Below are 12,024 nucleotides of genomic sequence, written 5' to 3' on the forward strand. Positions count from 1 at the left end.
TTAAGGTACCTTGAGTTGGTACCTTGTAACTAAAAGCTTTTACCCCAAATAAATACACTTTATAAAAGCCAACAGATTTCTGGTACTTTCCATCAGCACCCCTTTGACTACTACACAGAATATGTACCCTTGGCTGTTTTCACTCAGCACGACACACTAAGATCCATCCAGGTTCTCGCCTATATCACTAGTTCACTCCTTTTTGTTGCTGAGTAGTATTCTATGGAACGGACACACCCCAGCTACTTTAACCATTTGCCCACTAAAGGACGATGGGGTTGTTAACAGCCTTTGACTGTTATGACTAAATGTGTGTAGAGGCTTGATTTTGGGGAGGAACAGTTTTACCAAGACATAATTCACAGACCATGCAATTCATCATTTAAAGTGTATGATTCAATAGTTTTCGGTATATTCTCAGTTGTGTAACCATCACAATAAATTTTTTTTTTTTTACAATTTGTTTCTTCCCCTCCCCCGCTGCTGCCCTGCTATTTTTGCTGTCTGTGCCCATTTGCTGTGTGATCTTCTGTATCTACTTCTCTTTTTGTCTTCTCATTTTTCTCCTCTAGGATTCACCGGGAATCAATCCTGGGGACCTCTGATGTGGAGAGAGGTTCCCTGTCAACCTCAGTTCCTGGTCTCTGCTGCGCTTCACCTTGACTCTCCCCTTGTCTCTCTTTTGTTGTGTCATATCTTGCTGCGTGACTCACTTGCGCGGGCACTGGCTCACCACGCTTCTTCTTTTTCACCAGGAGGCCTCAGGGTTCAAACTTGGGTCCTCCCATAGGGTAAGCGGAGGCCCTGTCACTTGAGCCACATCCACTTTCCCACAATAAATTTTAAGAACATTTTCATCATCTCAAAAGGAAACCACAAACCCTTTAGCCATCACCTCCCAACTTCCCTAGCCCTAAACAACTACTAATCTACTCTCTGCTGCTATGGATTTGCCTCTTCTGGACATTTCCTATCGATGGACTCATATAACATGTGGCCTTTGGTGTCTGGTTTGGCTCACTGAGCAATCACGTTTTCCGGGTTCATCCATGTCGTAGCAGTTCTCAGAACTTCATTCCTTGTTTTGGCCAAACAATATCCCATTGTATGAACAGACCATGTTTTGTTTAGCCATTCATCCGCTGCTGGACATGTGCACAAGCTTTGGGTGAACACAAGTTTTTATTTCTCTGGGACAAATGCACAGGGGTGCAGCTGCAGGATCACATGGGAAGTATCTGTTTCATTTTATAAGAAACAAAAATACTCTTTCCCAGAGTGGCTGCACCGTTTGGCATTTCCGCCGGCAACGTGCGTGTGATACAGCTGCTCCGCATCCTCGCCAGCACTGAGTGGCACCATGTTTTTTCTCTCAGCTGTTCTGATGGGTGCATACAGTCCATCGTGGTAGCACCTGCTGGGCCTCAGCCCCACAGTCTCCTTGTGGGCAGCCCTCCTGGAGGCTGGCTGGCCCTCCTTCTCCACCCTGGTAGAGACTGGTTAGCTCCGTGTCCCTCTCCTAAAGCAGGAGGCCCTAAATTAAAACCCGGACTCAAGATGTGGTCACAGTGTAGGGCAGGGAACGGGACATCTGGGGTTTGGACCGTGTCATTCGGTGGAGCTGCATCCCAGAGCCAGCGAATGTGATTCCTGGAATCCACTCAGAAGTCCGGGTCTTCTTCCCAAATAGAAAGCAGTTGGGCAAGGACACCTCTCTTCTAGTCTCTGGGTCACCCACTTGGTGGAACTGCTTCCCTGACATTTTTTTATTCATAATTACTGCCCTATAACTGTAATTATCTTCCCTGGCGGGCCCAGCACCTCCTTAGACTGTAGCTACGTTGAGGGTAGGGGAGGTGTGCTGAAATAGGCACAGTGCTCGGCCGACAGGAAGCACATGATACAAATTTGTCGCCTGCCTCAATCAGCGTCTCTGACACTTAACTCTCGGTGGGGGTGGGCTGGGTGGGGATGAGGCACAGAAGGGCCACCAAGGCAGGGCTCTATTCCTTCAATCACAGCAGAAAGGCAGCACAGAAAGGTGAACAGGGGATTGTCGGGTACAGGGTTGAAACTAGTGTTGATAAAACTCTTTCAAAAATAAAAATTTTTGAAATTAAAAAAAAAAAGAAATAGAAAAAAGGTAGCCCAGAAAGAGCATAACTGGGAGTGCAAATCCAACTCTGCAACCTGCTGCGGGTCTTGTGGCAGGGAAGCCCCCGGACTCCGGAGCTTTGCTCCCCGGGGTTGTGGGAGGAGGGACGAAGGAAATTGTGAGCTCGAGAGCACTTCTGGCCCAGGCAGGCCCTTGGGTAAGACACTGGGCAGATGTCGGGGGTCTCGTCAAGGGTGCCCTGTGCACCCCAGCTGTGAGTGCACCAAAAAGGAATGTCAATGCAGCAAATGCTCATGTGACAGCTGCCGCTGGTGGAGCAGGGAGGCAGCCCCCAGTCAGGAGGGGCTCCCGAGAGGAAGGTTCACGGGACCCCTCAAATACACACACGCCCCAGTCACACGGGTCAACTGAGAAATGCCACTTTGGTGCTGCCAAAATGGCGAGTGACAAGGAAAGGGCAGATGTGGGTTGTGGGTGACTCAGAGTCTAAGGCTCTGCTGTCAGGCAGACTCCTGGGGGGTGGGGGTCCCTGCCGGGTCCCTGGGTACCTGGCCTCTCTGAGTCATGGGAGCACTCGCCCTGAGAGGGCGCTGGGAGGGCCTGTGCACAGTGCTCAGCCTCACACTGAGCACCGGGTGACGCTCAGTGTCCCCTGCCATCGGCACTGCCACCAGCACCGGTATGTTCTAGGGCAGAGCAGCCCGGAGCAGCTGGACAAGAAGGCTTCCAGGAGCTCAGGGGACCACCCCGCCGAGGCCTGAGCACCCTCTCCCAGCGAGCTCCCTGGGGGTCACTGTGTGTGTGGGGCCGCGTCCTCCCAGGGCTCTCAGGAACAGGGTGCCCCTTTCCATTTCAGCTGAGCCGCTGTGCGGGGATGAGCCTCTTCCCCGGTGGTGCACAGGGCCCTCCCCTGGGGGGTAAGCATCTGGGCAGATGGCTGGGGAGGAGGGCGCTCCGGCCCCGGGGAGTGAGCCCAGGCACACCCTGTCCAGGTACAGGACCAGGCGGAAGCGCTGAGATCCCTGATATGCCCAAGGCGGCCCGGAGGCCCGAGTTTGGGGTCTGGCTCATTTTCCAGCGCCTCCCTCCCTCCCTCCTAACCGGTGCCTCCCCAGACGGGGACCGTTTTCCAAACATTCACACACCCAGTTGCTTCTCCCCTGAACAGAGGCGCCACCGTCCAGTCCTGTCTCCATCGCGCCCCCTCAGTGAAGCCACCAGCAAGGCCCTGCAGACACATCCCAGTCGGACCCCCGCACCCAAGCTCGGCCTCGTCACCCATGCCCAGGGATCCACCACCTCTCGCTGGTCTCCCCACGTCCACTCTTGCCCCTTAGAGACTGTTCTGCTCACCAACACTTCTTGCCCGCCTGAGCCTTCTGCTCCTGCTCAACACCTCTAGTGGCTGTGGACTAAAATCCCAGCACCTGAAAGGCCGAGGGCCAAGAACAGCCAAGGCTGTCTTCGGAGGAGAAGAACAAAGACGCCAGCCATCAAGACCTACTAAAAAGCCACAGTAATTAAGACAGTGTGCTATTGGCAAGGGACAGACAAATAGGCCAGCAGGACAGAGCAGAGTCCAGAGGCAGTCACCTGATTTATGACAAAGTCAATACTGCCAAGTGGAGGGGAGGGAACGGCCTTCACAATAAATGACGCTGGGTCAGTCGAACATGTGAGTGGGAAAAAAAAAACGTGCCTTGATCTCTACCTCACGCCACACACAGAAATCAAGGCCAGGTGGATGGCATGCCTGATCATGACAGGTGAAAGCTCACCGAGGAAACCATAGGACCTCGGAGGAGGCATAGCTTCTTACAGCAGGACGAGTTCTTATCATACAGCACACACACACACAAAGGCTCAAACAGCATTAGTATAAGTAAGTGTTTCTGTTCCTCAAAGGACACCATCAAGGGCGGGAACAGCTACCCTCAGGTTGGAGAGAGACTGCAATACATGTATCCATCAAAGGCCTTTTTCCCAGAATGTAAAAAGTTAGATAGAAAATATAAATTAATAAGAGAAAATATCAGAAAATCTGATTTTTTTAAAAAAACAGGCAAATGACTTGAACAGGCGTTTCACAAAAAAGGTTATCCAAACAAACCAGACATACAAAAACACGTTTGACATCCACACATTAAAGGCCCGTTGCAATGCTCCTATACAGTCAGTAGAATGGCTGAAAACAGAAAGACAGACAATACCAAGTGCTGGCGAGGATGCAGGTGGCCAGATGCTCATAAGTTGCTGGTAGCAGTGTCACTCGTATCAGCTCCTTTGGAAACCCATTGAGCAATTTACCCAGGCCGAGCACGTGCAGACCCTGTGACCAGCTGCCTGACTCCGACACGGGCACCTTCCAGAAATTAATGCATGTGGCTGCCAGAAGAATACACAAGCATGCTCACAGCAGCGTTATTCAAAATAGCCCAAACGCTGCCAGCCTCCCCAATGCTCCTCAGACAAATGGCTAAATAAGTAAGGGACTCTCCACACAGTGGCAGACCACATAGCAATGAGGACGGACAAACTGCAACGACAGCGTCACGACGCAGACGAATCTCAAAGGGGCCAGGCGCGGCAGCTGCATTCAGGAGGGTTCCTCTGAGATACAATGCGAACGCAGGGCAAGCGAATTCCTGCTTTAGGCTAGCGGTTGCCCACGGTGGGTGGAGAGCAGCAACGAGAAGGGGGCGCTGGCCAGGGGGCAGGCTGGGACTGTTTGGTTCTTTGAGCCGAGTGCTGGTTACACAGGTGTGCCCAATTTGTCACCATGCACTGTAAGCCGCATCCTCGTGGCTCACGCACTCTTCTGAACGCACGTTGTACCTGTACGTGTGCATGCGTGGATGTGGTGTGCGACCTAAATATGCTGCACACGCATGCATGTTATGTGTCAATAAAAAGTTCTTTAAAAAGCCCTAAGGCCTCGTCCCAGCCTGTCCAGGGGGCCCCACACCCTGCCTCCCTCCCTCTCCCCCTCTGCCAGCTCTTCCCCAAGGCCAAGCTTGGTCCCACCACAAGGCTGTCGCCAGCTCTCCTGTGCTCACTCCTCCCCGCCTTCAGGTCTCTACTCAAAGGACCCCACCTCCGAGAAAACCTCCCTGGCCACCCCTGCCAAGATACCCTGTACTGGGTTCAAGGGCGTCCCCCCAAACTCATGCCCACTCAGAACTTGGGCCTGGGAGCTTCTGTGGAAAGCACGTCTTTGCAGATGCCGTTAGCTAAGCCGAGGTCAAACTGGAGGGGAGTGGGCCCTCAGCCTGCAGGCTGGTGTCCTCAAAGGACAGACAAGGCCCCAGGGAGGAGGGCCACGTGGCGGTGGGGGTGGTCGCCTGCCTCGTGCCGGGCCCCTGCTCCAGGACTGGGAGCAGAACAGCTCTGCCTCCCTCTGTGCTCGGAGCTCAGCCCCTCCTGAACGCCTGCCGCCTCCGTTCCATCCTTTAAGGTCTCGTACAGCAGGAACAGCAGGGAGATCCCTGCGGAGGAAACGGGTCAGTGGTGGGGGGAGGCTTGCTGTCGTCAACAGAGCAACTTCCTGAGCCGGGGCCTCCCAGCCAGGCCTCTCCAGGGGTCAAGGGGCTGCAGCTTCATCCGCAAGGTGTGGAGGTGTTACAAGGGAGAAGAGGAAACAACGTGGCGTTAAACCTAAGACCCTCGGGCCCCAGGTCTTGAGGGCTTCCTCACCAGGCTCGGCGCACCTCCTCTGAGGTCACGCTTCACCTAGGGCAGGGCTGGGCAAACTTTTCCACGTACAGCCGGAGAGTAAACACCTTTCCTTGCAGGCCAGGCTCCTTGCTCTGCTGCAGCTGCCCAACTCTGCCCCGATGGCACAAAAGGAGCCAAAAACAAGACACAAAAATGAAGGAGCGTGGCAGGCCTGGCCAGTGGCCTGGTGGCCTGATGGCCTGACCCTGAGCCCTCAGAAGAGGTGGGCTTGGTGGGGAGCGCCTGGTGCGGTGATGGGCATGCAGCGACAGCCCCCCACTTCTCTCTCTGATCCCATTTGGAACTTGGCGGAGCATGGGGACCCCCAGATCCCCGAAGCGGGCACCTGGGAGCTGGCCCAGCCCGCTGTCTGCAGCCTCCTCCCCAAGAGCCCAGTAAGAAGTCCGGCCCCCCTCTGGCCCCGAGTCTCCGGCAGAGCGCAGAGGAGGGGGCTCGCGGCCCTTGGAAAAGTACTGCCGACAACCAGGAGCGCGAGGGGAGCAGGGCGGGAAAGCCAGCCCCCCACCCGGTCACAGTCACTGCAGGAGGAAACGAGGAGAGGAGGGGCGGGACGACGGGGCGGGCACTGTTCTCGCGTGCACACAGCAAGGCGCCACAGGTGCGCAGGGCCCCTGTGTAATTAAGGCCTCAGGCCCCTGTGGGGAGCGCGCCCATGCACACCCCTAGCAGGTGGCTCACACCTTTAGGAGGAACCCAGCACGCGAGAGAGGAGGAAGGGGCTGCTGCGCCACGAAGAAGAGAGTGCGCCCCCTGCAGGCGCCCTTGGCTCACGGCCCTGACCCTCAGGGACAGTTTTGGGGGGAGCGGGGGTGGCTGGAGCGTGAGAGGAATGTGGCAGTGCCATGCGGAGCTGGGTAAGGGCGGGCCAGCGCCTCTTGCGCCTGCTCTTCATCAGGCTTCCACGGAGGAAGGTGGCGCGGTCATCTGCGTGCTCGGCAAGCACTGGCCAGGCGCACACGACGGGCCAGGCACCCGTGGACAGGGCCGAGACTCGGTGTCATCCGCGTCTTGGGGGGAAGGGCACTAGCCACCCAGCCCATGGTGAGCAGCTGGATTACGAGGGGGCCTGCGGGGGGCTGGGGGAGGCCCATGAAGGGCGAGCCGAAGGCCTCGCTTTAAACAGCCGGGATGGCAGAGGGCACTGGCTGCTTCCTTGGCACCAGGCTCTGCTCCTGAGTGTAGCTCCTATCACTACCCCCCGAGGTGGGGGGCTGCACGGAGACGGAGGTCCATTTTCCAGATCAGGAATTGAGGCGCAGAGAGGGTAAGTAACCGGCCCAAGGTACCCAGCCCTGGAGCATGCAGCTGGCTTATGGACCCAGCTGGGCTGGCTCCAGGCTGGGTGGCCTTCATCTCACTGACCTGTCAATGTCACCGCCACCACCACCACCTACAGATGACACCTCTGGCTCTGTGGCCATCTGGCAGTAAGGGGGCCCCTGACTGCTGCTACATTCTCCTGGGGCACATCTAGGTGGAGTTCCGCGGAGGGGAGGGACTGCCAGGGAATGACCCTCCAGGCCCCCTTGCAGCAGGGAGTCCCAGATAGGGGACACAGACTCGGCTGTCCACGGGGGCCAGAGGGTGGGCTAAGAGCGAAGAGGGCCAGGGAGGGGCTGGGGGAACACGAGCACCTGCCCTGTCCAAAGGGAGCGGTCACCTCCAGGAGCCACCGCCAAGGCCTTGGAGGAACCGGGGCCCACGTGCCCGCTCTGGTTTTCAAGGAGACCCAGGAATCTGGGTTGTATGAGAAAACCCACACTTGAGAAATGTGGACACTACTTCACCGCCCCCCACGTGGGCGCAGGTACACCCCATCCAGGGCCCCCGCGGGCCTGCGGCCTCTGCTCCAGGGGCAAGGAATCAGGCAGTGCCTGCCGGCTTCTCAAGAGCCCCCAGGCCTGCAGGGCGGCAAGCGAGGGGAGACTTCACAGCAGTGCCGTCCCTCCCGTGGCATGGCCTGACACCCTAAGCCCTGCTCCAGCTGGGGCCCCTCCCAGAAGGCTGTGCGGCAGGTGGGGGTATCGGCAGCCCCCCGTCTTCCAGAAAAAGCTGGGACTGAGGCACCTGACTCAGCCCCTAGGAACTCAGGTGGGCTTCCAGCCTGGCTCCGCTCCGCCTGGGGACCAGGCAAGTCCTCGGTCCCCACATCTGCAAAATGACACCATGGTCAAGGCTGACACGTGGTGCAGGGGTTGGTCTTCCCTGTGCAGCCCCTTGGGGTGAAGGGAGGGAAAGGCTGACAACGGCCCTTCCAAGAGAAAAACGTCCCGCCTGCGGGGGCCTGGGCCTGCCCATGGGAAGCTCCTTTCAGGGTGACCCACCAGTGTCCACCCCCAAATTCATGTCCCCCAGAACCTTCCTTGTTTGGAAGTAGGGTTTTAGATGGAACTGGCTAAGGCTTGAGATGAGAACATCATGGGTGAAGTGGAGAGGGCATGGAGGGACACAGGCAGCGGGGGCCTCTGTGTGAAGATGGAGGCAGAGAACGGAGGGAGCCGCCACACACCGAGGGACCCCAGGGCCACCGGAGCAGGGAGGGGCCACGGAGGATGCTCCCCAGGACTTTGGGGAGAGTGTGGCCCTCCTAATGCCTTGACTTGGGACTTGTGACCTCCAGACCTGAGAGAGAATAAGCCATCCCATCTGGGGGAAACGACCCCAACCCAAGAGCTCCCCAAGAAGGCTGCCCGCTCACATACATCACCCCTGATGGCCTATCAGTGGCGCTTGGCTCTTCAGGAAGAGGGATGCAAAATGCGTCACCTCCTGGGAATGACTTGGAGGTGAGGAGAGGGAGAAAGAGAGAGAGACCGAGAGAGGGAGGGTCCCAGCCTTCTCTGCCCAGAGTGGACAAGGGGAGACGCACAGGGAGAGAACAGCCAGGGCATGTGTGCAGGGGTGTGGCATGGCCAGGCCTGAGCGGGAGGCTGGGGACCGAGAGGAAAGACCCCGGGCAAACCCTGTGCCCACTCTGACCAGGGCTCGAGGGGCCCAGGAGGGTGGGCCGGCAGCTTGCCCTGGCAGCAGGCTTCAGAGCACCGGCCACGCTCCCCGAGCTGTGCACCCCACAACCACGCACCCCAGAGCCGTGCACCCCAGTGCTGTGGGCTGGGGCCTCCCGGTCCTCCACACACCCAAGGTCCACGGGAGTGGACACTGCATCTCTCTTGGAACAGCTGGACCACCGGCGCCTCGCAGAGTGCCTGGTCCACACGCCGCCTTGGGGTGTGGTGGCTCAGGTGGAATGAGCCGGAATGAGCTGGGGGACAAAGGCTCCTCCCAGACCCGAAGGCCAGCTCGGCTGCGTGCTCTCCCCATCAGTCCCCTTTCGGGTCAGGAGAGGAAGCAGGTTCCTCCCTCACAAGGCTGCTCGGAGGCTGGAGGGGACGGAAATGCCTGGGAAGGTGCTCAGTACAGCAAGTGCTGCCCGAAAAGGACGCTGGGACTTTTATTATCCCTGGCAGGACAAGTCCTCATGACCTGCCTGGCAAAGTGGACCATACCAGGTTCCCTAAACCCTGCAATCTTCCCCCGGCCAATGACCTTTGCTGGCCAGTGGCTTTGTCTGAAACCATGGCTGTGCTTGTCCCTGGGCAGGCTTGGCTCCCTGAGAAGGCTCGCAGCGACCCCTGCTGTCCGCCACGGGGAACTGCCTCACACCCAGCCTGTGCGAACAACAAAAGCGAGGTAGGGTCCGTGGAGAAGGGTTTGCTTCCAGGGGTTTTATGAAAACGGCCATCGAACAACGACAGAGAAAAGAGACACTGCACATGATTATGTTCAGTGGACACTATTTCCCCGTCTTCTAAAAATAAATACGCACTGCGAAGTGAACCGAGGGCTTTTCCCTTTCTGTCTGGTCTTTGTTTCGCTCGATAAGTGCCACCCGAAATCTACCGTGGAACCAAGTGCAACTGTCACTTCGGCGGGGTATTATTTCTTGATCAACACGCGCTGCGCCTAGCAGGCCTCAGCAGGTTCTGATCGGGCAGCTCTTAAACTGGACTCTTTTTAAAAATCAGCAGCACATTAAAGCGAGCATGTGCATGAGGCTAGGGATACCTCTAACAACAACCTCACGTGGCTCTCTAGACTAGTGTACCGGGGAGGGCAAGAAGAAAGCGCCCCCCAGGCTGTGACCCCACCTCACCAAGCTGCTCACGCTGCGCCGGCGCCTGCCTGGGGAGCCCTAGGCCCCCTGCTGTTCAGGACTGGCAGGGCTGGCCTCCGTGCATCACACCCGGCTAGCCGCGTCTGCGAACGAGCGCTGCACCAGTGTACAACCCAGGAAAAAAGGGAGGAGGAGCACAAGGGCTTCTGAAGTGAATTCCCCTAACGGCTTCCCAGTCTTTAAACCACTGAGCGAGAGGAAAGAGGGTAGATTTCGTGGAAAGGTAATTCTTTCCAGACTCCAATATACAGGTCTGTTTGTACCCACTTTAATCTTGCCAAGATGCTTAGGTGGCAATTCTAAAAGGGCCATACTTGTGCTAGAATTTGACATACGCAGGGTGAAGGAACAAGATCTAGCATTCAGGGCCCTGAACAGTCACCCATGTGCAGCCAAGACGCTGCCTGGCCCCAGAGTACGCTCAGATGCCAGCCAAGCCACGACGATTTGCTTGGCTGGGGCTAACGTCCTCTGCCGCCCACGTGAAGTCTGGTCAGCCACTCTCTGCATCGCCTGGCACGAGCCTGGGGAGCGCCCTGGCTCGAGACGCTGTCCTCTTCCACCCTTGGATGAAGATGTTTCTTTCATTCAGGGCTCGTGCTGGGCGACACCTAACTACTCTCCAAGCCAGACAGCGCCAGGGGCAGCACAGAGGCTGCAAGCTGCGGCCCATGCACACGCTTCCTGTGCAGTGTGGTTTTTACAAAGTAGTTCGGTTCCCAACTAACTTCCTCTAAGGTTCCAGAGTGCCACTTTCTCCTTGCAAACACTGCAAGAGCTGGTCCTAGAAATCTGCCTTCCTGCACAGTGCTCCAGCCGTGGGTCATCCCCCAGTTGGCTCCTGCCAGTCCAGTGACCTGTCCGGCCCGAGACGGGGGAGAGTTTGGTCCTCAGGTGGCCGGGGCTGGGGGATGGCGTAACTTCCACAGGTACCGCACCCTCATTTCTAAAGGGGCCTTCCGTAGAGCCGTGGCTCCCGATCCTGGCAGGGCACCAGAAAGCCCCGAGGGGGCTTGTGTCAAAACCCCAATGACTGCGCCCCACCTGACAAAGGAGATCAAACTCAGGGGCGGAGCCCGAGCAGAAGTTGTGTTTACAGATGCCACCAGGTGAGTTGAACGAGCCCCTGAAGTAGAGACACGGGCTGCACCCCAAGGAAGGCTCAGGCAGCAGCGGGAGGGCCGCTTTGGGCCCGCCCTGCCACCGCCCCTCGGGGGCCGCGGGTGCAGGGGGGAGACCGACCCGCCCTCCCTGTCCTGCGTCTGAGCGGAGGCGGCCTGGCGGGGGGACTGTTCTCCGCACACGGATCAGGGAGCAGCACCTGAGCTTACAGGTGATAAATCAAAGGCAGCGAAAGGGTGACCTTTCAAAGACCACTGCGCTGGCCGTCGGCGGAACCACCGCGGCCCAAAGGCCGCCTTCCCCGAGCTCCGCAGGCCTCCACGCGCTCGCGGCCCCCGGCGGCGTCAGCTGCTCACCTGAAGAGCTCCCGGATCTCCCGGCTGTCGGCCTGGAAGGGGATGTTCCGCACCAGGATCTTGGAGGTCGTCTGCTTCCGGGACACTTGTTTCCTGCGAGCGGAAGTCACGGCTGGCCTGGAGGGGCGAGGGGAGAGGGTTCGGGTTATCCGGGGCAGGAGCTATTCCCGCTGTACGCTGACTCTATCCCGCTCCCACCTGGAACCGCTGCTCGTCTCGTTTGGTTGACGGATTCAACGAGTTGTGCCGGGGAGGAAGGCAGCGAGAGGGCTCACAATTCTCGCCCCCCCCAAGACAGTCCGACGTCAGCAGGCACCTCCCAGCCTTGGGGAGCTGTTGCCCTTCATTTGAGATGCAGGGGCTAGCGGGGACCTGAGACCTGGGAGGTGGGGTTCACGGCTCACCAAATCCAATCGCCTGTCTCCTTCTTTCCGGAAGCACAGGAAGACCAAGGCGGGTTGGCCACACCCTCATTCACCCCAGAAGGACCACCCCGGGGGGCCGGGGCAGTTTCTTGTTTT

At 57.9% G+C, this 12,024-nt stretch overlaps 1 protein-coding gene across 3 annotated transcripts in view; it reads right to left on the minus strand.

Moving 5' to 3' along the window:
- The window catches only part of RBM19 (RNA binding motif protein 19), a 133,093-nt gene that overhangs the window by 80,100 nt on the left and 40,969 nt on the right, over positions 1 to 12,024 (minus strand). For all 3 annotated transcript variants that reach the window (XM_058281408.2, XM_058281407.2, XM_058281409.2), the window contains exon 21: positions 11,504 to 11,620. In XM_058281408.2, coding sequence (XP_058137391.1) covers positions 11,504 to 11,620 — 117 coding nt within the window. The remainder of the gene's footprint in view (positions 1 to 11,503; positions 11,621 to 12,024) is intronic.

The sequence above is a fragment of the Dasypus novemcinctus genome, chromosome 19 (assembly GCF_030445035.2).
Source record: "Dasypus novemcinctus isolate mDasNov1 chromosome 19, mDasNov1.1.hap2, whole genome shotgun sequence".
In the NCBI taxonomy this organism is placed as follows: Eukaryota; Metazoa; Chordata; class Mammalia; order Cingulata; family Dasypodidae; genus Dasypus; species Dasypus novemcinctus.